We start from the raw sequence: 26,506 nt of genomic DNA, 5'->3' as shown, positions 1-26,506 counted from the left end.
CAAACATTTCTGCAACAAGAAGAATTTTCCGAGAAAAACAGCTATGATTTTGGAGATTCAACAACTTTGTGACACAAGAGAAACGTTTAATAAGAAGAAAAATCTGCAACTTGGATCACAAACGACATTGAAATTCTGTTTTGAACAACAAAACTACAGAAATTTGATCATTCGAACCTGCAAAACTTAAACAAGAAATCCTGCAATGTTCCTACTGCCATACTTCACAAGAACTAAACCGTAATGAATCAGCTAACCAGCTAATACTCGTTAAGATCCTCAGCCCAACATTATTAAACTCATAGCCATGCACTTGCCTATCCTAAAATACCCAATCACATATCTGGGTGCAAGAAACACAATTGAAACAGGAAAGAAAGGAAGACATGAACAACAAAAATCAGCCATGAAACCTGAGAGTGTCTAGACCGAATGCAACAAAAGGAAGACATAGTTAGACTCTTGAGTGAAAACAGGTTTTAGAAATCAAATGGTAAGTGCATACAAATCACCTAACATGCAAGGGAAACCGGAAAAAGCAACTGATTCAATCTCAGAAAACTAGTAATCATTCAAACCAAATTCACTTCAGCAAATTCTCCACCCATTTGCGTATCGAGAGAAACAAAAACTTCAAGCAGCCAGCCAGAAATTTACTATTTACTTCGTTTAATCATTGACATCCAAACACAAAGAACAAAATACAAAGAAACAACAACCAAGAATCAAAACAAAACTGTTTACCATTCCCAGCCATTTCTGAATTTTTAATGACACCAAAAATCAGAAATTATTTGCTATAACAAAAATAAAAGAAAAAAAATCCAGTTTCATTGCAGTGACTCTCGAGCGCTCTCCTAAAGGCCCAAATATACTTAAACATGGATTAAACCAAAGTATTAAAACCTCAAAACTATCATTCAAAGCCCCACTTCTTCTCTGCAATTTTCCCATTCATACTCAAACAGATAGGAACTGAAGTCATGGAAAAACCGTAAAACGTTTTATATCTTCACAAAATTGACATTAATCTACCAAAGCTGCAATCTTTCGAATCCAATCAACATTCATTCAAACACCCAACATCAAAATGCTACGTTTTAATCTCAAGGTAGTATTAACAAAGAGAAACAAACGTAAAACCTCAGGAATTGCCGAGAGCCAGTAGGAAAAGGAAAATATCTATTCGGGAAAAGAAAAAAAAAGAAAACTGATCTTGTCTAATGGAAAGAGTTCGTAGATTACCTCTGATACAATGAAATGGATGCGAACCCAAGACAAACTATCGACCGAAAGCTGCAAGATCCTTCCTTTGCCCCTCTATCTCGAGCTTGCCTTCTTTTCCTCCCGTTATTGCCCATTCCTATCAATCTATCCTGTTTCCCTTTTAGTTTCTCTCTTTCCCTCAGCCAGATGTCTCTCCCCCTCAGGCGCAATCCCTTTTTTTTTCTCTTGCTGAAATTTTTCTTGTTTCTTTCCGTCTCTTTTGCCGTCTCCCCCTTTTTACTCCCTCTCCTTTGCGGCTGCCCTTTTCCTTGGCTTTTTATAGGTTCGAAAACCTAGAAACCTAGCTACCCTCTTCAACCATTTGCAGCTGAAACCCCTCAGGCCCTTCTGTGCAAACTGCGCTTGCAGCTTGCCGCGACTGGAAAATGTTTTTTTTTTCTTTGAAAAATAAAAATAATTAAAATGTATCAAAAAGTAAATAACACTAAAAAGCTCTTCTTTTTTTTTTTAATTTTCAAACTTTTTTTTTTCATTTTTTCCAAAGATAAGCCAATATGCATTAAACCATGTTTTTTCCTTTTCTTTTTTTTTTCTCTCCCCTTTTTTTATTTTTCACTTTTTTCTTTTTTTCTAAAAATTCTACGCTAAAACTTACAAAATAAAAACTACAAAAACAACTAAAAACTAAAAAGTGAATAAAACTGAAATAAAATAACACAAACAATAATGAACTAAAATGCAAACCATCTAAACACAAATCAACCGATAAGAATTATAACTAAAACAAAGCATACCAATTAATTCAAAATTTGGTGTCTACAGGATGAATACCCGAGCCTACCTTCATTCTTCATTTGGTCAGTGGGATGACTATCCGAGCCTGCCTTCATTGTTCATTTGGTCAGTGGGATGAACACCCGAGCCTGCCTTCATTCTTCATTTGGTTAGTGGGATGAATACCCGAGCCTGCTTTCATTCTTCATTTGATCAGTGGAAAGACTACCCGAGCCTGTCTTGATAATCGGTCGGTTAGTGGGATAGAACCCGAGCCTTTCGTAGAATTTTGAGAAAAGAGACAAACATCTTCCTCTAAATTGCCCCAGTGTCATGCTTATTGGACTATCGGACCTGCAAGAAAGGAAATAATGATAGATAATACCGCCTCCATCCGATCAACCCCTTTTCAAGAGAAGTGTAAACATGAGCATTTGGACTCCTTATTTGGCGAAGCAGGTACTTCAATCTAGCCCTGTGAACAATATCAAGTTTTCATAATTTCTCATATGTAGACCAACATGTCATCTAGTATCTATTCTTTTCGATAAATCATAGGGATTGTCATTTGATAGAACGAAAGAGACAAATGTGACCATGCAACACACGAAAAACATTCTAATTGAACATAATGATGAAAAATCTTAACAATATAAACACAATCCTCTACTTTTATTGCATGAAAAATCATTTCAAATAGATAAGCTTGTATACTCAAATTTCGTGTTTGATAAATCAAACACTTTGGTTTTCGAACCAAATGCTACACTTGACCCTTTGGATATCATCTCTTCGGAGTTCAAATGCTTGACAACAGAACCACAATGTGAGGAGAATCTCCAATAAACTAAGTCACCAGTACTTTAGATCCACACTCACTTTTCCTTGTAAAACCCTACCTTAGCGCCCTTTCGGGTTTTCACTAAGGTTACCCTCGCCCATTTTGTTTTCCTTTCACTTTTTTTTTCTTTTTCCTTTTTCTTCTTCTTTTTCCTTTTTCCTTCTTCTTTTACTTTTTCTTTTTTTCTTTTTTTTTTCTTTTTTTTTCTTTTTTCCTTTTTTTCTTTCTTTTTCCTAAGGTGCCCTTACGGGTTTTCACCTAACAAACAAATCTTGTCTATCGCCCATATTAATCCAGAAATGTGTTTTAAGAAATAATGGCATTAATATAACAATCCTTCCTTTGCAAAATAGGTGAAGGTGTTTTTGACATCATGTGCCACTTGATTAGAAATTGTCCTAAAAAGGCAATATAAAGAACAGAACTCAGGACTTTTAGGTTTTTGCAATGGGGTCTGGTGGGGTGTTTAGAAAAGAGTTAAGGCTTGAAAGCGGACTTATGAATGTTTAGATTTCCTGAGATCGCATCTTTAAATTAAGCCTACTAATAATTGCCCCAGTTTATTCTCAATCGAGATCCTCCTCTTTTCATTTTTCTCTTCATTTTGTTCCTCTATCGCTTTTACCTTTTGAACCCTCTCTTTTCTTTTCTTTTCTTTTCTTTTTTCCTTCTTTTCCTTCTTAGCTTTTTCAACTTAAAACTTGCCCCAGTGTGGGGTTTGCGATTCTCAGGGGATGCCAAACGAAATAATTTGCTCTGAAGGCTCAAAAGGGATAACTAGGGATAGAATGTTTGATTGGAAAGGAAGAAGGCCTGACTTTTCATTCCATTCTTTACATTAAACCCTAAAAGGAAATTTTCATTTATCATATGAAAAATTTCTTACACATATCCGAATTGATTGGTTGAGGGAACACTTGCCCATCCATTTCTGCAAGAATGAGCGCTCCCTCGGGCAAAATTTTCTGGACAATAAAAGGGTCTTGCCAATTTGGTGCAAATTTCCCCTTAGCTTTCTCTTGTACTGGCAAAATGTGTTTCAACACTTTATCTCCTTCTGTGAATATTCGTGGTCTGACCCTCTTATTGTAAGCACGGGCTACCCTCTTTTGATAACATTGACCATGACAAATGGCATTTAACCTTTTCTCATCAATTAAAGACAACTGCTTATGACGTTGTTGAATCCACTCAGCCTCCTCCAGTTTGGCCTCCATTAAAATGCACAAAGAAGGGATTTCGACTTCGGCTGGCAAAACTGCTTCCATTCCGTACATGAGATTGTAGGGAGTTGCCCCAGTAGAAGTCCGAATAGCAGTTCTATATGCCATTAATGCATAAGGGAGCTTCTCGTGCCAATCACAATGTCTCTCAATCATCTTACGGATTATTTTCTTCAAGTTCTTATTTGCAGCCTCTACTGCTCCATTCATCTGTGGCCTATAAATAGAGGAGTTTCGATGTTTGATTTTGGACTGTTTGCACAAACCATCCACCATGTCATTGTTGAGATTTTTGGCATTATCAGTGATTAATGTCTCCGGCACTCCAAAACGACAAATGATATGCTTTCTTAGAAAGTCCGTCACCACCTTCTTAGTCACATGCTTATAAGACTCAGCTTCAACCCATTTGGTAAAGTATTCAATTGCCACCAGAATAAATCGATGCCCGTTTGAAGCGGGAGGGTCAATGGCTCCAATCACATCCATACCCCATATTAAACATGGCCAAGGAGCAATCATACTGTGCAATTCTGTGGGGGGAGTGTGCATAACATCTCCGTGCAATTGACATTTGATGCACTTCCTAACAAAAACTACACAATCATGCTCCATGGTAAGCCAAAAATATCTAGTCCTCACGATCTTCTTTGCTAACAAGTGGCCATTCATATGTGATCCACATACTCCACTATGTACTTCTTTCATCAAGTATTCTGCTTCGTCCTCATCAACACACCTCAGAAGGCCCAAATCTGACGTTCTTTTGTATACCACTTCTCCATTCAAGAAGAATTTAGATGATAATCTGCGCAAAAAGCTTTTGGCAATCATATCGGCCTCAGGAGAGTAGGACCCTGTTTTGAGAAATTCCTTAATGTCACTGTACCAGGGACGGCCATCGGGGGATTTTTCCACAACTAGGCAATGAGCAAGTTTTTCTTGCAAGTGAATGTGGATAGGTTCAATTACCAACTCGTCTGGATGTTGAATCATCGAAGATAAGGTGACCAAAGCATCGGCGAAGACATTTCTGGCACGTGGAATATGCCTGAACTCCAAACTCCTAAATTTGTTTGCCAAATTCAATAACCTACAATGATAAGGCACGATCTTTGAATCCCGAGTGATCCACTCTTTAAGATTCTGATGCACGAGCAAATCGGAGTCACTGAACACTATTAAATCCTTAATCTCCATTTCCAAAGCCATTTTTAGCCCAAAAATTCAAGCTTCATATTCGGCCATATTGTTAGTGCAGAAAAATCGTAGTTTAGAGGAACCAGGATAATGCTTCCCTTCAGGTGATACTAGAATAGCTCCAATACCAGCTCCAAAGGAATTTGATGCCCCATCAAAAGATAGCCTCCATTCAGAACATTTTTCATTAATGTCTTCTACTGTACCCACGAACAGGGCCTCCTCATCTGGAAAATAAGTGTGAAGCGGTTGATAATCGTCCCTCCTTGGGTTTTCGGCCAAGTGATCCACTATCGCCTGACCCTTGATGGCCTTTTGCGTGGTAAAAATGATGTCAAACTCCGAAAGAATCATCTGCCATTTAGCCATGCATCCAGTTGGCATTGGTTTTTCCAACAAATACTTCAAGGGTCTGACCGAGAGATAAGATAAGTGGTATGACTAAGCAAATAATGCCTCAACTTCTGAGCTACCCAGGCCAATGCACAGCAACTCTTTTCAAGAAATGTATATTTTGCCTCATAAGACGTGAACTTCTTGCTGAGATAATAAATAGCTTGCTCCCTCTTTCCAGAATCGTTATACTGTCCCAAAACACACCCCACAGCCTCGTCGAGCACTGACAAGTACATAATCAATGGTCGATCCGGCTTGTGTGGTACTAAGACCGGGGGGTGCAACAAGTAGTCTTTAATTTTATCAAACGCCTGCTGGCACTCTTCACTCCAATGCAGTGGCACATTTTTCTTCAATAGCTTGAACAGAGGCTCACATGTGTGGGTCAACTTGTACACACCAAATTTTTTATTTTTAACTCTGTTTATTTAATTGATTTAAGTTTAGATTTATGTGTTCAATTTTTAGGTTTCTTAGTTTATTTATTTATTTAATTTTATTTTTAGGTCTTTTACTTTATTTTGTTCTAGTTTATTTTATTTTATTGTTTATTTTGGTCTTCATACTAAATTTCATAAAAAAGAAAAAAGAAAAATTGACAAGTGGAAACTTGCACGTGGGACAAGTGTCCCTTCTTATTTGCTAACAACACATCACCTAGGTGGCAAGGGGAGGAGACACTTGTAGGATAGAGGATTTTGGAAAGAAAAAAAAACAAACAGGAAAAAAGGAAAAAAGAAAAAGGATGAGATGGCCGACTAAAAAGAAAAGGGAGGAAGCTTCTGAAAATGGGGGGAGAAAAAAAAAGAAACAGGTGGAGAAAAACAGAGGGGCGGCGAGGTTTTGGGCATGAAAGCTTCGGCGAACTGAAGAAGAAAGGAAAAGGAAGAAGATCGCGAAGGATAAAAAGGAAAAGCAGAAAAAAAGAGGAACCGGGTGGCGGGCTGAGCATAAATGGAAGAAACAATCAACGAAAAAAACAGCACAAAGGGGAAAATAGGGGAGGCTTCGGTGAGAGAGAAAGAGAACAAGGAGGTTTTGGGGCGGAGCAAAAACAGAGGATAAGAAAAGAGGGCGATAGAGAAAAACAAGAGAAATGAGGAGGCCGAAACTGAGGAAAGAGATAGCTTCGGCTGATGACTGCTGGGTAGAGAAGAAAGCTAAGGAAAACAGAGGAGGAGCCATGGACGGACATAACGAAAAGGGAGAAAGGGGGGCTGAAAAAGAAATACAAAGGAAAAGGTAGAGGGCTTCACAAGCAAAGGAGGCGGCGGACTAGGAACCGAGAGAAAGAAACTAAAAGGGTAGCTACGGCTGAAGAAAAAGGGAACCAAAGGGGGGGCAAAAAGACGCAGGAGGTTTCTGGTCTGGAAGTTTGGAGGTCTTGAGGGCAGAGGGGACATAAAGAAAATACAGAGTAACAGCCGCTCATCGGCCATCACAGCACGCAATCTCCATAGCTGCCGTCACTCTGCTCTTATCTAATTTCCGCCGCCTCCAAGTTCCGCCACGGCACCTCCATTTCATGCACCGCCTAGCTGCCTGACGCACCTCCCCCTTCCGCACGGCCTTTCTCCCTCACTGTCGCTCCTCGATTTCATGTTGCCACCCACCACTGGCGCCCAGCTCCAGCGCGGTTACCATGGCAGCCACAGCCGCCTGATTATTCGCTCCCTCCCTCGACCGTCACCACCGTCTGCAGACTTCGTCAAGCAAACGCTGTAAGCCGTCTGCCTCTCTTGGAATTTCAGTTTTCCATTTTTAGTATGAACATTGAAAAATCTCAAAGCATGGCTGTCATGCGTTTGTTCAGTGCCAATAGACTTTGATTGCCCACGATTTTGGGTTGTATGTTATTGTATGTTGTTTGGACTAGAATCTCTTGTGTTTTGACTAATTTTGGAGGGCTAATTACAGTCCCAATTGAGCAAAATTGTTGGATTCTGCTATGCCCATGTACTGTTTGTTAAAATGCCCAAGTGAATGTTCTACATGGAAGATTGATGCCTAGTCTGCTTGGGGAAGACGATCGTTTTGCCTAAATTTGCAATTCCCGTCGTTCCATTTCCTTTTTGTTGTAATTTAGCCCCAAAATTTTGGAACTTCATAATCTGACCCCAAAAATGTTCATAATTCTTTCAATTAGATCCCTATTTTTGTTGTGTTGGAACCCCTTAATCTTCCCTCTTGTTCTGATATGACCTGGAAAATTGGGAAAAGTGAACTTGTTTCTTCCTTCTAGATCTTAATCATCTTTTAATATGCATAAGCAGTCTTTTATCTTAATTATTTCTTGTCTTTAGATCATAATTGTGGCTTAATAATTTTGTGGATTTATCATGTTGGGTTTAGGGAGATTAGATTTTTTGGTAAGAGGTTTATTTGGTTAGGTTTGGTAATATATTCTGGTATATTTCTTCTGGATTGATGATTTGGGCTTGGAGGCTTAAAGCCTTTAACTTTGTACGAGCTAGATTAGTGAAAATGATGGGCTAGCCCGTTTGTTTTCCTTGGACTTCCGATTGGGCCAAGCAACTTTTGGCCCCAACAAATAAAATGGCCCAATGGCCGGTTTTTAAGAATCTGGTAACTAAATTTGCAGATCCGTCCCTGTACTTTTCTTTAACTTCACTATGGCCCTACAAACTTTCAATGCTTTCAATTAGGTCCCTAATGTAATTGCACACAGGTCCCTAAACTTTCTTTTTCTTTAATTTTTGACCCCAAAACTTTGTTAATGTTTGCAATCAAGTCCTTTCTTCTTTTGACTTCTTAAATGTGGGTTGTTTGCATGATTTATTTGATTCAATTTAATGTTTATTTTATCTTTTGTGATTTATTTCTTAACTAAAGTGATACCTTGACCCTTTCTTTGTATTTTGGAGGGTAAATAAGTGAATTCATATCATTAGGGCTCCAATTCAAGGGAGGTACACCCTATCCCTTACTTTATGTGACCTTACATGCCCTATGTGACTTTACATGTTTGATTGTATGCCTCTTGAATGTTTTTTATTCATTTCATTCATTTGCTTTATTAGCTATGTATATTTATTTCTTAATTCAATTTGATTATTCGAAAGGCATTTGAATGCCAAATTTGTAATAGTTAGGGATTTAATTGTTTTATTCCTTTTCCCCCTCAGATTGTAGTAGGGTTCCCCGAATGTAATAGTTAGGGATTTATTTGCTTTATTTGCCTTATGTGTATTTTGCATGTCTATGTGCTATGTGTTACTTGTTTTCTTAGGCCCTTGCATCTAGATACCATGATTATGTGTTATGTGCTATATGTGATTTATGTGTTTATTTGCTTTATTAGGCTTTCACATGATTTATTTGATTGTAATGAATGTGTGACGTCACCACACTAGTCCAACGCTAGTTGTGGTCAATTTCTCGAATCCACACTAGTCCAATGCTAGTTGTGGCCCTTTGTTCCGACTTTTCTCACTAGTCCAATACTAGTGGGAAATTGTAGAAAGGGCTAGTCCAATGCTAGACCCTTAGGGACCTCCTACGCTAGATCATGTTTGTGCAACTACATTACATTCTCATGCATATTTTTCCACCTTTTAGGATTCTTACCATGTTGCATGACATTTTTCTTATATATGTACATTCTTTATCCCCTATTCCCTTTTATTTATATCATTTATTCCGTATTTTCCCTTATATGTATATTCCTTACCCTTTTGTATGAAAACATGACATTAGACTTGCATTTTCAATTAAGAATTAGAACTAGACTAGCACATTTGCATGATTAAATTAGGGAAATTACCCTTTGAATATGGGATATGGACGAGTTTGGCTTTCTAGCTTTAGCACGCTCGTATTCCCTCTATAAAAGGGAAAATTGAGTCACGAACATTAGTTCCCCGTACTTGACATGATGCATTCCTTTAGGTCATACGCATTTGTATATTATTATCTTCTTTACTTTTTCTTTCTTTCGAGTCTCATGACTTGCATTATTCGTGATTTCTTCGAAGAGTCTTTATTGGAAGTCACAATTAATGTGATTGATACCAAGTAAGATTTGAAGATACATTTCGACCATCCGATACCCTCTTAGGTCTAGGGTTTGCATTCATATAGTACATCCAAATGTGATAAATCTTTAGGTTAAAAATAAGAAAATTTTGACTAAATCACGCAACTAGCCTTGGCTAGGTTGAAAGGGGTGCCTTGGATTCTTATCCTTGCCTTCCCTTTCTTCAAATGTGACTCCCGAATCTTTTCTCTGATTTTCGTAGATTTGGCGTCGTTTAAAAAGGGTTTTCTACTTTTTCTTTAAAAATTCATTTTTTAGGTGACTTGGTACACCTCAACTCAATACCAAGTGGCGACTCCGATTTTTTCATTCAAAAACCCTTTTTAAACTATTATTTTGGATCAAATCGTCGCATTTTCAAGTCTCATTTAGACCCATACTTTTCTTCATTTTCTTTTTAAATCAAAATTCACTTTTTTTTAAACCATTTATTTTTCTTATAAAAAATGGGGCGCGACAGCTGGCGACTCCACTGGGGACTTAGAGAGTCCGAGCAAATTTGATTTAGTCAATCTTTTTCTCCTTTTAACCTATCCATATATCGCATTTGGATGTTTAGGGTTGCATTTTTCCTTTTTTTAGGATTTTGCATTTCGCGCGTATCAACTCACTCACTCATCCATTTGGCATCTGATTGTTTTGATGGATGGATGGTTTATGTATGTGATTCCGCGCTTTGCATTGCATTTGGGTGGGGGATATTACCCTAGAGCCTCGCATTGGTTCTTGATCCATTCCCTCTAAACGAGCACTAGCATACGTGCATACGCTTTAATTTTGTACCCCTCATTTATTTTTCTTTTAGTGGCTTGTCACCCCACTCCACCCTATTAGGATTAGGCGACCCACTTGGACGTGTGATCACGACATGATGTGTGTGTAGCATGATCCGATGGGTCACTCAATCTTCCGCTTTAAGCTGTGGGTTGATAGCCTTTAACTTTTAGTCGAAGTTTGAGAATTTTTGATAGATTCACTCAAACACGTAGCCGTGACACGATGTGTGCGTAACAGTGTTTGGGGAATCGCTCGAGCCACCGACAAAGAACCTTGGGATTGATGACCCTTGGTTTCCAAATCTGAAGGCTCGGGGACCTAAGACCTATCGAGTCCAGATGCATTAGTGAGCCAATCCTCATGCATCCATATTAGAATTGCCTTAGGGTAGAGTCTGCCTTACCCTATTAGGGACACTATTTACGAGGGGAGGGATCCAACCCCTCTTTTCCTTTTGTTGCTTTGCTACAATGTGTTATGTGTATTTATCTGATTGAACTAACTTTTCTTTGTTTTTGTCTCCAATTGCATTCATAAGCCCTAGAAAATAAGAGTCCTGGCATGGTACTCTCTAGGAGCCTATCCTATTTGATGTGACACATTTAAATTCAATATTTCGCATGAAAACACTTCATTTTAGCCTCACCCCGGCATACAAAAAGGGGTTCCTTTAGGACGCGTTTCATTTGTGTATTGCATGTTTACTGGCTTTGATAATTGGCATCATGCATAAACCCTGGAAAGGGAATGCCATTTAGGGGATCCCGTGTTAGGAATAAATCACCTCGTGTCTCGGATATTTAATCCAAGGAGACTTGCACGTTTATATTTTGTACCATCCGAAGGGGTAGTGCACGAGATAAGGTAGGATCCGATCATTTTCAAGAGCGTTCTTTGGAATATGGGCGTCTAATAATCACTTTTTGGCCATTTTATCAAAATTGGTAAAAATCCTTTGCTTAAAGGACATTAATTTGAAGAAATTCACAAGTAATTCTTCACTATTGAGATGATAAATAAATTGAGACCAAAATTTAATTTTAGAAGGCTCATAGACTAATGCATCGCAATAAATTTTTGAAACTACCAGTGGATAGATTGATTTTCAAATAAGCTGTCAATTCAATTCCCTCCATTGGCCCATTTTATTCATTAATTTCATCTAATTCATTTTATCAATTTGTTCATTTTTAGGGCAATATAGTCGATTTAAAAAACATTTGACTAGTTTACCAATTCTTAAGGCAATCTAGTCAATTTTGAATGGATCACCAATTTCATTCAATTCATTTGACTGGTTTACCCATTTTTAGGGCAATCTTATTGATTTTGAATAAGTCATCAATTTCGTCCGATCCATCTGACCAGTTTACCTATTTTTAGGATAATTCGGTCGATTTTGAATAAATCCTCATTTCACTCAATCTGTTTGATCAATTGATTTCATTCAATTCATTTGATTAGTTTAATTCATTTTTAGGGTTATCCATTCAATTTTCAATAAATAATCAAATTTCATTCAATGAATTTGACCATTTTACCCCTTTTGGCACATCATGCGTCGATCAAAGCAAGCAATCCATTCGAACTTTGCCCTCATTTTTTAAGACAAATGTCTCTTCTCACTCCAATTGGCCAAAATTTTCAAATTTTTTTTTCTCAATCAATTGATCGGATTCATCAGGTATGGTATGGTGCCTACCCTAGAGGATTGCATTTTCATGCTAGGCCTACCCTTGGCATAAAAGGGTTCCCCACATAGGACATGCATATCGATTCTGCAATTTGGCTTAATAACTCTGGGTTTTTTTTTTCCTTTTATTTTTCCCCCTCCCCCTACATTCATAAAAATATTTCAATAAGGTGAAAATATTTTTTCTATATATGATAACAATTTTTGATCCGGAAAGTGTGAAAAGTATTACTTGACTCTTGGGCAGACCCTGTGATAAAAACATGAAGGATCTATTTGGAAGCATTAGGCTAAAGCCTCTAAGAGATTTCATAATTATTTTTCAAAGGAAAATTCTGTATATTTGACTTATTTTTGGCCCAAAAGAAAAGGAGACAAAAAGTGTATATATGTGGAGCTCTTTAGAAGTTTTTCTCTTTTCATTTGTATTATAATTGAACGGGAAATTTTGTTTTAAACTTTTTCAGCAATAAAGTTTTAGACAATTATTGTTTTGTATATAATCATGTACATTTCATTCTTTCTTCTGCTCATTGGAGATTTCATGATAAATTTTAAAAATAAGACCAAGTTGAGATTTTTCAACCTCTTGCCTGAAAATTCACAAGATTAGTGATCTAAACTGTACAATAAGAGTGCTGGGAATTAAAAGAAGCCACTCAAACTGAGAGGTCACTCAAAAGGCCCAATGAGATACCTTTTCTCCTTCACTGTACAATCCCTATTTTGTCCACTTCTATTTGGCCCCTCCAAAAATCAGCCACATTGATTGATAAATTGCAAATTGGGCCAATCATTGCTTGAAAGATGTCCCACTGTGTCTAATTATATTCAATTCACATCTAAGTGAAAGCAAAAATGTGCATTATCCTTGTTTATTTTGGAAATTTGGAATGATATTTCGAGCGTTCGTTTCTCTACCCATACAGATTTTATCATTTGCTCTCCCATTTGAGTCTTTGAAAGAATAATTTCGTTTCAAATAAGAGCCTTAATGATCACTACCCTACATTGGAAAGTTCTTAGATATCAAAAAAGGAGTGGATTTTCAATGACCATTTCGTTACTTTGGTTGTCATGAGGCGTAAGAATGATGCTTTGGCCATCGTTTCTACAACCTAAATACTATTTATCCCTTGCATCCTTATTTGAACTAAAATGGGTGGTTCTTTTCAAAAGCACTTACGATCGCACCCCACATTGGGGAAGGAGATTGGAGAATTTTCCCAAAAAGGAGAAAAAGCAAAATGCTAAAATTAAAAGAAAGAGAGAACCTCAAATGGAAAAATTTGATTCTACCTGAGCTTCAATTTTGAAAAAAAGAGAAAAAAAAAAAAGAAGAGTTGTCCAGCGGATTCTCTATGTTTCACGGATATGGACGAACAGAAGTCATCCTCGGTTAATTGATTCAGATGCATGCAAAAAAAAAAAAAATCGCATTAATGAAAATTTTCCTTTCAGAATTAATGTAAGGAACGGAATAAAAGTCAGGCCCTCTTCTTTTCCAATTTAACATTCTATCTCTAGTTATCCCTTTCGAGCCTTCAGAATAAAATACTTCGTTTGGCAACCCCTGAGAATCGCAAACCCCACACTGGGGCAAGTTTGAGTTGAAAAGGAAAGAAAAGTCTCAAGAAGTGAAAAGTGATAATGCAACAAAATCAAAAGGAAAAGAGAAAAGAGAACCTCAGTTCAAAAATAAACTTGGGCAAATTTTGTGAAAGTTCAAAAATGGCAGAAGGCTGAAAAATCAAAAGAAGAAAGAAAATGAAAAGAAAAGCCTCAATGGAGAATGAACTAGGGCAAACTTTGATTTTACCCTAAAATAGGGTTGACACAACAATGCGATCTCAGATTCTTCAAACCGCTTTTGAAATCCGCTTTCAAGCCTTAACTTTTCTAAACACCCCACCTGACCCCATTACAAAAGCCGAAAGTCCTGACTTCTGTTCTTTGCAATGGCCCTGTCAAGAAAATTTCTGATGCCGGAAAATTTGAGCTGTATTTCTGAATTGCTTGGGTATTGGGTTGATGCTACTCACCATGCAAAAACCCACCAGGTCGAGGAAAAGAAAAAAGAAGTAAAAGCAAAGCAAGAAAAGTAAATGCAAGAAAAATTCAATGCTGAAGTCCCTAGTGAATGATGAGAAAAATGCAAACAAAGTCTGAGGTCTTTAAGTTCAAAATAGGGGCAATTTTGGAGAAATGCGATCTTCGGTGCAACGTCCTGGAAAGACTTATTCTTTAACTATCGTTTTCAAGTTACATTACAAGCTCATAAAGTCCATCGCTGACTTATCCTTCATGACAACCCAAAGTGAGGATTATGCTCATAAGAAATCCATCAATCACTCATGATCATAATGGTATAACCAGTTTTCACATGTTTAGCTATCGTTTCTATCCATTTGTTGCAAGTTTAAAGCTTATATGTTGACTAAATTTTCTTAAGAAATAGGGGTGACAAACTATTTGCTTTCACTAAGATGTGGTATTGAAGGGATTACATACAATTTGGGCACAAGAATAAGACAAATCTTGACCTCCCATTTCCAAATCAGAAATGTCACTCACTTGATTGGCCATGAAAGATGAGCTAACGAGAAGTGGTAAGCCGTTACCCTAAGCATTGATGCTAAAGTGAGGAAGAAATCTTTATAATTTGGTATTATTTTGAGAGATTCATCATGAAATTTGCTGTATGAGTTTGAGCAATACTCTTAATTTTCTTCACATTATATGTTGGTTTTTAGGAAACGCAGTTTCTCACTTTGTTCAAATAAATGGACAGTCATCCAAACAAAATTTTTGTAATCAAATAAGCCCACACTGGGGCAAATGTTTTGTGACACATTTGAGGATTTCACACAAAAATTAAGCAATATGCTTTCGAATCAATCACGCTGCTCTTTCCATGAGTAGTAGTTACATTAATTTTTAACATAATTTAAGTGCATGTTTTACTTTGGTAAGCCCCCTGTGCAGGTGTCCATGGTTGAAATCGATGAAGAAACGTAAGTCAGGATCTTACGAATCGAAGCCTTAAGGAAGAGCAATCATGCCGTAACGCAAATCAATTGATCAGTTGCACAATAATTGGTGGAAGCTGGGGCAAATTATTTTTTGAAAAGATTCTCAAAAAATCAAACTTGAATTTAATTTCTTGTTCCTTACAATTTTCAATTTCTTATTGATGAAATTTCAACACCCGCTGCGCACCCTTCCGTTCCCCATTCTTGACAACCACATTTGAATTCACTGACTTCAACCACCGTTAGCATCGAATCTATCTCACTAACGTGTGCGTTTTTATTCTACCACCGTTAGCATTGAGTCTATCTCACTAACGTGTGCGTTGTTTTTAGTCTATCTCCGTTAGCATTGGGTTCATCCTACTAACGTGCCTTTCTGTTTTCGATTTTCTCGGCTGGCTCGAGTTTAATCCCACTGACCGATTCTCGAGACAGACTCGAGTTTAATCCCACTGACCAATTCATCACATTGGAGCAAATCTTTGGATAATTTTTCGAGCAAGTCTTATGCAGTTTTTTCACACATACCAGCATTTTGTTTATCATTACCACTAACCGTTGGGTCAGTCCTACTAGTGAGCCTTTCATTTTGCACTACCATTAGCCGTTGGGTCAATCCCACTAGTGAGCCTTTCATTTTGCACTACCACTAGCCATGGGTCAGTCCCACTATGTGCATTCCGATTTTTTAAAGTTTTATTCGGGTCAGTCCCATGATTTTAAGTTTTATTCGGGTCAGTCCCATGATTTTAATTTTATTCGGGTCAGTCCCATGATTTAAATTTTATTCGGGTCAGTCCCATGATTTTAAGTTTATTCGGGTCAGTCCCATGATTTAAAGTTTGTTCGGGCCAGTCCCATGATTTTAAATTTTGTTCGGGTCAGTCCCATGATTTAAATTTCTGTTCGGGTCAGTCCCGTTTAAATTTTCTGTCTCGGGTCAGTCCCGATTTTAAATTGTTTGTCTCGGGTCAGCCCCGATTTTAAATTTCTTATTGGGGTCAGTCCCATTTCAAATTACTTGTTCCGGTCAGTCCCGTTTTAAATTTTTTGTTGAGGTCAGTCCCCTGTTAAAATTCTTGTTTGGGTTAGTCCCATTTTAAATTTCTGGTTCGGGTCAGTTCCCTTTTAAATTTCTTGGGGTCAGTCTCAATTTAAAATTTTTTCGTTAACAGGGTCAGTTCTCATTTCAAAAGCATCAGTTGTTTCAGTAGTTTGCAGCTGAATAACACAAGTATTTGGTGTCCACTTTTTTATCTCAAGTTTTTTCAAAACTCAGACAAAGAGGGGCAAACTTTAGACACCAAATTTTTTATTTTTAACTCTGTTTATTTAATTGATTTAAGTTTAGATTTATGTGTTCAATTTTTAGGTTTTTTAGTTTATTTATTTATTTAATTTTATTTTTAGGTCTTTTACTTTATTTTGTTCTATTTTATTGTTTATTTTGGTCTTCATGCTAAATTTCAGAAAAAAGAAAAATTGACAAGTGGAAACTTGCATGTGGGACAAGTGTCCCTTCTTATTTGCTAACAACACATCACCTAGGTGGCAAGGGGAGGAGACACTTGTAGGATAGAGGATTTTGGAAAGAAAAAAAAACAAACAGGAAAAAAGGAAAAAAGAAAAAGGATGAGATGGCCGACTAAAAAGAAAAGGGAGGAGAAAAAAAAAGAAACAGGTGGAGAAAAACAGAGGGGCGGCGAGGTTTTGGGCATGAAAGCTTCGGCGAACTGAAGAAGAAAGGAAAAGGAAGAAGATCGCGAAGGATAAAAAGGAAAAGCAGAAAAAAAGAGGAACCGGGTGGCGGGCTGAGCATAAATGGAAGAAACAATCAACGAAAAAAACAGCACAAAGGAGAAAATAAGGGAGGCTTCGGTGAGAGAGAAAGAGAACAAGGAGGTTTTGAGGCGGAGCAAAAACAGAGGATAAGAAAAGAGGGCGATAGAGAAAAACAAGAGAAATGAGGAGGCCGAAACAGAGGAAAGAGATAGCTTCGGCTGATGACTGCTGGGTAGAGAAGAAAGCAAAGGAAAATAGAGGAGGAGCCATGGACGGACATAACGAAAAGGGAGAAAGGGGGGCTGAAAAAGAAAAACAAAGGAAAAGGCAGAGGGCTTCACAAGCAAAGGAGGCAGCAGACTAGGAACCGAGAGAAAGAAACTAAAAGGGTAGCTACGGCTGAAGAAAAAGGCAACCAGAGGGGGGCAAAAAGACGCAGGAGGTTTCTGGTCTGGAAGTTTGGAGGTCTTGAGGGCAGAGGGGACACAAAGAAAATACAGAGTAACAGCCGCTCATCGGCCATCACAGCGCGCAATCTCCATAGCTGCCGTCACTCTGATCTCATCCAATTTCCGCCGCCTCCAAGTTCTGCCACGGCACCTCCATTTCATGCACCGCCTAGCTGCCTGACGCACCTCCCCCTTCCACACGGCCTTTCTCCCTCACTGTCGCTCCTCGATTTCATGTTGCCACCCACCACTGGCGCCCAGCTCCAGCGCGGCTACCATGGCAGCCACAGCCGCCTGATTATTTGCTCCCTCCCTCGACCATCACCACCGTTTGCAGACTTCGTCAAGCAAACGCTGTAAGCCGTCTGCCTCTCTTGGAATTTCAGTTTTCCATTTTTAGTATGAACATTGAAAAATCTCAAAGCATGGCTGTCGTGCGTTTGTTCAGTGCCAATAGATATTGATTGCCCACAATTTTTGGTTGTATGTTATTGTATGTTGTTTGGATTGGAATCTCTTGTGTTTTGACTAATTTTGGAGGGCTAATTACAGTCCCAATTGAGCAAAATTGTTGGATTCTGCTATGCCCATATACTGTTTGTTAAAATGCCCAAGTGAAGGTTCTACATGGAAGATTGATGCCTAGTCTGCTTGGGGAAGACGATCGTTTTGCCTAAATTTGCAATTCTCGTCGTTCCATTTCCTTTTTGTTGTAATTTAGCCCCAGAATTTTGGAACTTCATAATCTGACCCCAAAAAGGTTCATAATTCTTCCAATTAGATCCCTATTTTTGTTGTGTTGGAACCCCTTAATCTTCCTTCTTGTTCTGATATGACCTGGAAAATTGGAAAAAGTGAACTTGTTTCTTCCTTCTAGATCTTAATCATCTTTTAATATGCATAAGCAGTCTTTTATCTTAATTATTTCTTGTCTTTAGATCATAATTGTGGCTTAATAATTTTGTGGATTTATCATGTTGGGTTTAGGGAGATTAGATTTTTTGGTAAGAGGTTTATTTGGTTGGGTTTGGTAATATATTCTGGTATATTTCTTCTGGATTGATGATTTGGGCTTGGAGGCTTAAAGCCCATAACTTTGTATGAGCTAGATTAGTGAAAATGATAGGCCAGCCCGTTTGTTTTCCTTGGACTTCCGATTGGGCCAAACGACTTTTGGCCCCAACAAATAAAATGGCCCAATGGCCGGTTTTTAAGAATCTGGTAACTAAATTTGCAGATCAGTCCCTGTATTTTTCTTTAATTTCACTATGGCCCTACAAACTTTCAATGCTTTCAATTAGGTCCCTAATGTAATTGCACACAGGTCCCTAAACTTTCTTTTTCTTTAATTTTTGACCCCAAAACTTTGTTAATGTTTGCAATCAAGTCCTTTTTTCTTTTGACTTCTTAAATGTGGGTAGTTTGCGTGATTTATTTGATTCAATTTCATGTTTATTTTATCTTTTATGATTTATTTCTTAACTAAAGTGATGCCTTGACCCTTTCTTTGTATTTTGGAGGGTAAATAAGTGAATTCATATCATTAGGGCTCCAACTCAAGGGAGGTACACCCTATCCCTTACTTTATGTGACCTTACGTGCCCTATGTGACTTTACATGTTTGATTGTATGTCTCTTGAATGTTTTTTATTCATTCATTCATTTGCTTTATTAGCTTTGTATATTTATTTCTTAATTCAATTTGATTATTCGAAAGGCACTTGAATGCCAAATTTGTAATAGTTAGGGATTTAATTGTTTTATTCCTTTTCCCCCTTAGATTGTAGTAGGGTTCCCCGAATGTAATAGTTAGGGCTTTATTTGCTTTATTTGCCTTATGTGTGTTTTGCATGTCTATGTGCTACGTGTTACTTGCTTTCTTAGGGCCTTGCATCTAGATACCATGATTATGTGTTATGTGCTATATGTGATTTATGTGTTTATTTGTTTTATTAGGCTTTCACATGATTTATTTGATTGTAATGAATGTGTGACGTCACCACACTAGTCCAACGCTAGTTGTGGTCAATTTCTCGAATCCACACTAGTCCAATGCTAGTTGTGGCCCTTTGTTCCGACTTTTCTCACTAGTCCAATGCTAGTGGGAAATTGTAGAAAGGGCTAGTCCAATGCTAGACCCTTAGGGACCTCCTACGCTGGATCATGTTTGTGCGACTACATTACATTCTCATGCATATTTTTCCACATTTTAGGGTTCTTACCTTGTTGCATGACACTTTTCTTATATATGTACATTCTTTATACCCTATTCCCTTTTATTTATATCATTTATTCCGTATTTTCCCTTATATGTATATTCCTTACCCTTTTGTATGAAAACATGACATTAGACTTGCATTTTCATTTAAGAATTAGAACTAGACTAGCACATTTGCATGATTAAATTAGGGAAATTATCCTTTGAATATGGGATATGGACGAGTTTGGTTTTCTAGCTTTAGCACGCTCGTATTCTCTCTATAAAAGGGAAAATTGAATCACGAACATTAGTTCCCCGTACCCGACATGATGCATTCCTTTAGGTCATACACATTTGTATATTATTATCTTCTTTACTTTTTCTTTCTTTCGAGTCTTATGACTTGCATTATTCGTGACTTCTTCGAAGAGTCTTTATTGGACGTCACAATTAATGTGATTGGTACCAAGTAAGCTTTGAAGATACATTTCGACCCTCCGATACCCTCTTAGGTCTAGGGTTTGCATTTATATAGTACATCCAAATGTGATAAATCTTTAGATTAAAAATAAGAAAATTTTTTACTAAATCGCGCAACTAGCCTTGGCTAGGTTGAAAGGGTGTTTTGGATTCTTATCATTGCCTTCCCTTTTTTCAAATGTGACTTCCGAATCTTTTCTCTAATTTTCGTAGACTTGGAGTCGTTTAAAAAGGGTTTTCTACTTTTTCTTTAAAAATTCATTTTTTAGGTGACTTGGTACACCTCAACTCAATAGCAAGTGGCGACTTCGATTTTTTCATTCAAAAACCCTTTTTAAATTATTATTTTGGGTCAAATCGTCGCATTTTCAAGTCCCATTTAGACCCATACTTTTCTTCATTTTCTTTTTAAATCAAATTCACTTTTTTTTAAACCATTTATTTTTCTTATAAAAAATGGGGCGCGACACAACTGAGCGTTGAACCTTCCGATAAAGTTAATCTTTCCTAAAAAACTCTTCACGTCCTTTTGCGTTTTTGGCATTGGCATCTCACGAATGGCTTTAATTTTTGCCGGGTCTATCTCTATACCCTTCTTATTGACAATGAATCCCAATAACTTTCCGGCAGGGGCCCCGAATGCACACTTTGCAGGGTTTAGTTTCAGATCATATTTTCTCAATCTTTCAAATAACCTTTCCAAGTCAATAAAGTGATCCTCCGCTCTCTCGGATTTGATAATGATATCGTCCACATAAACCTCCATCTCCTTATGAATCATATCGTGGAACAAGGTGGTCATAGTCCTTTGATAAGTGGCGTCGAGATTTTTCAATCCAAACGGCATTACTCGGTAGCAAAATGTCCCCCAGGGCATGATAAAAGCAGTTTTCTCCCTATCCTCCTCTGCCATTAAGATCTGGTGATATCCAGCGAAACAGTCAGCAAATGATTCAATCTCATGCCCTGCGGTATTGTCCAGAAGAATATGAATGTTCGGCAATGGAAAATCATCTTTCGGGCTGGCTTTATTAAGATCCCTGTAATCGACACATACTCGCACTTCACTTTTCTTTGGAACAGGTACAGGGTTTGAAAGCCAAATGGGATAATGAGACACCATAATAATTCTAGCATTGAGCTGCTTCTCGATTTGCTCCTTAATTTTGAGGCTCATGTCTGGCTTAAACTTGCGAGGTTTTTGTTTCACTAGTAGAAAATTTGGATCAGTCGGTAATCGATGGACCACTATATCTGTTGAAATTCCAGGCATATCATCATAGGACCAGGCAAACACATCTTGAAACATGGTCAAAAACTTGATCATTTCTTTTCTCTGTTTCTTATTCAAATGAATGCTAATTTTTATCTCCTTAACTTTAGTCTCAGTGCCAATATTAACAACTTCTGTTTCTTCTAAGTTCGGTTTGGATTTCTCCTCATATTGTTCAAGATCCTTTAATAAAGACTCAGATTCTTCCTCATTATCGCTCTTGTCTTAAATTTCGGATTCCAAAATTTCAAAGTCGTGAGGGATATCGAGGTCACAATCATCAAATTCCAGAATAGTGATATCCAAAGGGTCAATGTGTTTTATTTTTGGCCATCTGAAAAAGAATAAAATAGATAAAATAATGTGTAAGCAAATCAATTTGAAAAATAAATACTGTGCATTTCATTGAATTTGAAGGTAAAGGATCATAACATGTGACTTAACAAAAGATTCGACATAAGACTTGGATTGAAAAGCATTTGATTAAAAACTATTTACAAAACTGAAAGACAAAAGATAAACAATGCGAATAAGTTCTTTCATGGCGACCAAAGGCAACTCCCCAGATTTACCGAAATTCCCTTCGAGAGGGAAGGAAATCACTGGTCCAATCCTTCATTGTTTCGGTAGACACCTCTGGAAATTCTGGGTCCTCCAATAGCTCCCTCTCAGAAGCAACCCCCATAAATAGCTCAGACAACCCAACCTCCACTTCCTCGATTGGGTCTACTTCACCTCTAATCACCTCTGATGGGTAAGGAAAAGTACAATATAATGGTGGGATATTCATGACAAGTTGCCTTCCTTCCTTCTCCACCTTTTTGCGATTCATCATTTCCTTTTTATCCTTGATAGTAGGTTGAAACCCCAATCCGAAGGTGTCCTTCTTTCCTTGAAGCTCTATTGGTTCCAAAACTCCCTGTAGGTTGCGCCCGAGGCCCTTGCCCATCTCATATCCTCCTCGAATCATCTCTTTAGCCATCATAACACTGGCTTCAGGTAAATTCTTTTCTACTGCCGCCTTGTCCTTGGATGCCGTACCCACCGAAACAATGTCAGCTACATGGTGATGGGAAACCAGAGCTTTTCTATCGGCCTCATCTTCCAATGCTGGATTAAGGATCATAGTGCAATCTTCCTCAGCAAATATCGTAATCAACTGGCCATTCACCACAAATCTCAACATTCGATAGAGTGAAGAAGGTATAGCGCTTGAAGTATGAATCCAAGGCCGTCCGAGAAGAACATTATAAACACTCGAGAAGTCCATGATTTGGCACATAACTTGAAACTGGGCAGGTCCGATTTCCAGCACTAAATCCACTTCCCCCATTGATTCTCTTTCTGCGCCATCAAATCCTCTCACCACCATGGCAGACGACCGAAGTTTAGTTTCCTGAAATCCCAACTTAACCAAAGTGTTCCAAGGACAGATATTAAGAGCAGATCCATTGTCTATCAAGACTTGGCAATAACTTCCCATTACAACGGACTAAGATATACAATGCTTTATTGTGTCCAATCCCATCCGAAGTCAAATCTTCATCAGAAAAAGAAATTTGATTTGAAGCCAAAACATGTTCGACTACCTGAGTGAATTTATCCACAAGAATATTCTTAGGCACTTGAGCCTCAGTTAAGACCTTGAGTAAAGTTTCTCGATGAAGTTCCGAGGTTAGAAGCAAATTCAATATAGAAACTTGAGCGGGCATCTTGTCCAATTGCTAGACCACCTTATACTTACTTTTCTTCAGCATCTTAAGGAAATTGAAGGCCTCTTCATCAATCACAGTTGGTTTTGTCGGAACAGCATTTTCTTTCGCTTTTGAGGGCTCATCAACTGCGGGTTCCCCTATGATTCTTCCAGATCTAGTAATAGCGTCCACTTCCTTTCTGGGCACCTTTTCTCCTCCAATTAATAGCGTGGGATCGCTATAATTCTATGGGACCTCTTGCAGATTAAGGATATGAGGTTGCTCAGGCAATTCAAGTATCACCAGCTCCGAAGGCTCACATTCGAAAGGCACCATTTCCAGAATAAACGGACCGGTATTTTTCTTGACTTCATAAGCTTCTTCCTCCATTATGAATGGTTCTTCAATGACCCTTACTGTCTCAGCTTCATCTATAATAAATTGTGTAAGTTCCTCAATCTCTTCATCAATAGTAATAACTCCCACGGTGTCCTTGTGTGTAGGAAGAGGATTTTTGCTAACATTTGGACCTTGTTCCTCCCTCCTCCTCAGGACTATGTCTCCGGACTCAATCATGTCTTGAATTTTATGCTTAAGCACCTAGCAATTGGCAGTTGAATGTCCAGGGGTTCCCGAATGATAAGCACAAAATGACTGAGTGTGACGGCCCTACCTCCCCCTAAGGCGAACCAGAGGGTTCGGCGGGTCGCCTGCCCAAAATACGCTTTTAATTTCTCAAAAACTAACCGATACTAGAAAAATCATTTTAAAACTATTTTTGCTCATAAACTTTATCTGGAAAATTTTTCTAATCAAGAAAATGTAGAAAAGGCGGGCGTTAAAAAAAATAAACCCTAGAAAATTAGAAAATTTCCGGGTTCTCAAACTCTTTTTTTTTCGGGGCGTCACAATCTCCCCTCTTTAAAAGAATGTCGTCCTCGACATTCCATCTTGTACCAATCAAGTCAAGACATCCCGCAAAAATCTCTCAAGAGTCAAATCAAACCCACAGTCCGGCATCCTAAACTTCAAGCCTAGGATACACTACAGAGATCTGAAACTTAAGCTCTGATACCAACTGTGACGGCCCTACCTCCCCCTAAGGCGAACCAGAGGGTTCGGCGGGTCGCCTGCCCAAAATACGCTTTTAATTTCTCAAAAACTAACCGATACTAGAAAAATCATTTTAAAACTATTTTTGCTCATAAACTTTTGTTATTCTTGGTTTTGATGATCACAAAAGTTTGTTTATACAGACCAAGAAAGTGAACACTTTGATCAGGTCTGTTGAAACAAAGAAAGCATATGTTCGTTTATCTCCTGACTACGTTGCTTTGGATGTGGCAAACAAGATTGGAATAATATGAATGAATTTAGTCATTGTTTTGTTTCGATCAAAGATATTGTCTTTTAAGTATGTCTAGTTTGTCATTCTTGGTACTTTGAAATATTTGTCTAACCTTCTTCAAATACAAGTGTTTTTGTCTATCCAAGAATCAGGTTCAAATATGTCATGAAATGCAAAACAACCAAAATGAGAAGCAAAAACAGGACAATCAGGTCGGACGGCCGAAAGGAAACTGTCGGACGTCCCAAAAGATAAAGAACATCAGGAAGGAAGCACCGTCGGACGCTCACATGGAAGCATCGGACGTCCGGAAGGATCGGACGCTTGCCATCGGACGCTCATCAACCGCATCGGACGTCCGAAAAATTCCAAGATAACTTGCTAGCTCTCGACCCAAGGTCGGACGCTGTGCTGTCGGACGACAAAAAACTCATCGGACGTCCGAACCTCAACTTGGCTATCATCGGACGATTCGTTCGGACGATGATTCGATCGTCGGACGTCCGACAGCCCCAACGGCTAGTTGACTCTTCAGCTGCCTTCTATCCGTTGGAAGCATTGATGAAGCCCATTTCTGGATCCCTTTAAAATCAAACTGGTCTGAACCAAGAAGGAACTTTTGCACACTTTGTTTACAAGTTCTCAAGAGATATTTTAGCTAGAAAATAGTCTCCAAAGCAGATTTGTTTTAAAGTGGTGTGAATTTCTGTTGAGCATTTCTTTTGTGGTTGAAAGAATCTTTAGTGTAGCTTTGTTGAGGGTTTTTTGAGTGATTGTAAAACTTCTTAGCTTGACTAAGTGCGGCTTAGGGCAAGGAGGAAGTGCTCCCTCCATTGTACATCTAGTTGATCTTCTTTCATCAAGGAGAAGTTGCTCTTCCTAGTGTTTGGTCTTCAAGTTTGAGGACAGCTTGGTAGACACTTGGTTTGATTCCCTATCTTACTTTTCTGTTTAATAAAATCTTCATTGCTTATTTATACTTGCTTCTCTGATCAATATTGCTATTGTCTTCTAATCTACTTGGTTGATCATTACTAAAAAGGAAGGTAAATTTTCATTAAAGAAAAAGTGCATAAACTTGGTTAAGATTTTAATCAACCCAATTCACCCCCCCTCTTGGTTGTCTGTGGGACTTACAATTGGTATCAGAGCTTGGTCTCCTTGAGATTAAGCTCTAACGGCTTGGAGTAAAGATGACAACCAGTCATGCTATGTTTGTTGAGGGGCAATCTGTTACTAGGCCTCCCATGTTCAGTGGCTCTAACTATGTTAGTTGGAAAGAACGGATGATTATCTTTTTGCAATCTATTGATATTGAACTATGGTTTATTGTGAGTGAAGGACCGCATGAAGCTAACTTTCTTGATGCAGATACAGGGTTGCTTCGGCCAAAAACAAGAGCTGAAATGAATGCTCAAGATAGGACTAACCTCACATTGAATGCCAAGGCCATGAATGTTATTTATAGTGCCCTAGATTCAAATGAATCAATCAGAGTAAAAGGCTGCAAATCGGCTAAAGAAATGTGGGATAAACTAAGAGAAATCCATGAGGGTGGTGACAATGTGAAAGAACAGAAAAAAGCCATCTTGGTCACGAAATATGAATCATTTAAAATTGAACCTCTTGAGGATATTGACAAAATGTATTGCAGGTTCACTGACTTGATCAAAGATCTCGAAGCCTTGGGCAAAGAGTACACCTTGGGAGAGAAGAACAGGAAAATTCTCAATGCATTGGGCAAAGAATGGGAAAATAAAGTGACTGCAATAGAGGAGGCTAAGGATTTAAGTTCTGTGCCTATGGAATCTATCATTAACTCACTAACCTCTTATGAGTTGAAACTGAAATCTAAAGTGCAGGAGGAAGAGGATGCTAGAGCAAAGAGAAACATTGCTCTAAAGACTACTCAAGATGAAGATGATCCAGCTCACCTGGATGATGAAGACTCGGATGGTGATGATAATGATCTTGCTCTTATCACCAGAGGCTTCAAAAGAATCTTGAATAAAAGAAAGTTTAGAAGGGGAGGACCTAGCAATCAATTCCAGAATCAGCCA

General features: G+C 38.2%; 1 protein-coding gene across 1 annotated transcript; it reads right to left on the bottom strand.

Annotated features, from left to right (window-relative positions):
• Window positions 1-5,292: 5,292 nt before the first annotated feature.
• On the bottom strand, window positions 5,293-22,887 carry LOC113693504 (uncharacterized). Its single transcript, XM_072053589.1, has 4 exons — window positions 22,008-22,887; window positions 20,617-21,628; window positions 5,739-6,081; window positions 5,293-5,619 (listed from the first exon to the last, which is right to left on the bottom strand). The coding sequence occupies exons 1-4, from the start codon at window positions 22,885-22,887 to the stop codon at window positions 5,293-5,295; spliced, it is 2,562 nt and encodes an 853-aa protein (XP_071909690.1).
• Window positions 22,888-26,506: the final 3,619 nt, after the last annotated feature.

This window comes from Coffea arabica, chromosome 6c (assembly GCF_036785885.1).
Source record: "Coffea arabica cultivar ET-39 chromosome 6c, Coffea Arabica ET-39 HiFi, whole genome shotgun sequence".
NCBI classification, from domain to species: domain Eukaryota; kingdom Viridiplantae; phylum Streptophyta; class Magnoliopsida; order Gentianales; family Rubiaceae; genus Coffea; species Coffea arabica.
This window is presented reverse-complemented; position numbering and strand designations above follow the sequence as displayed.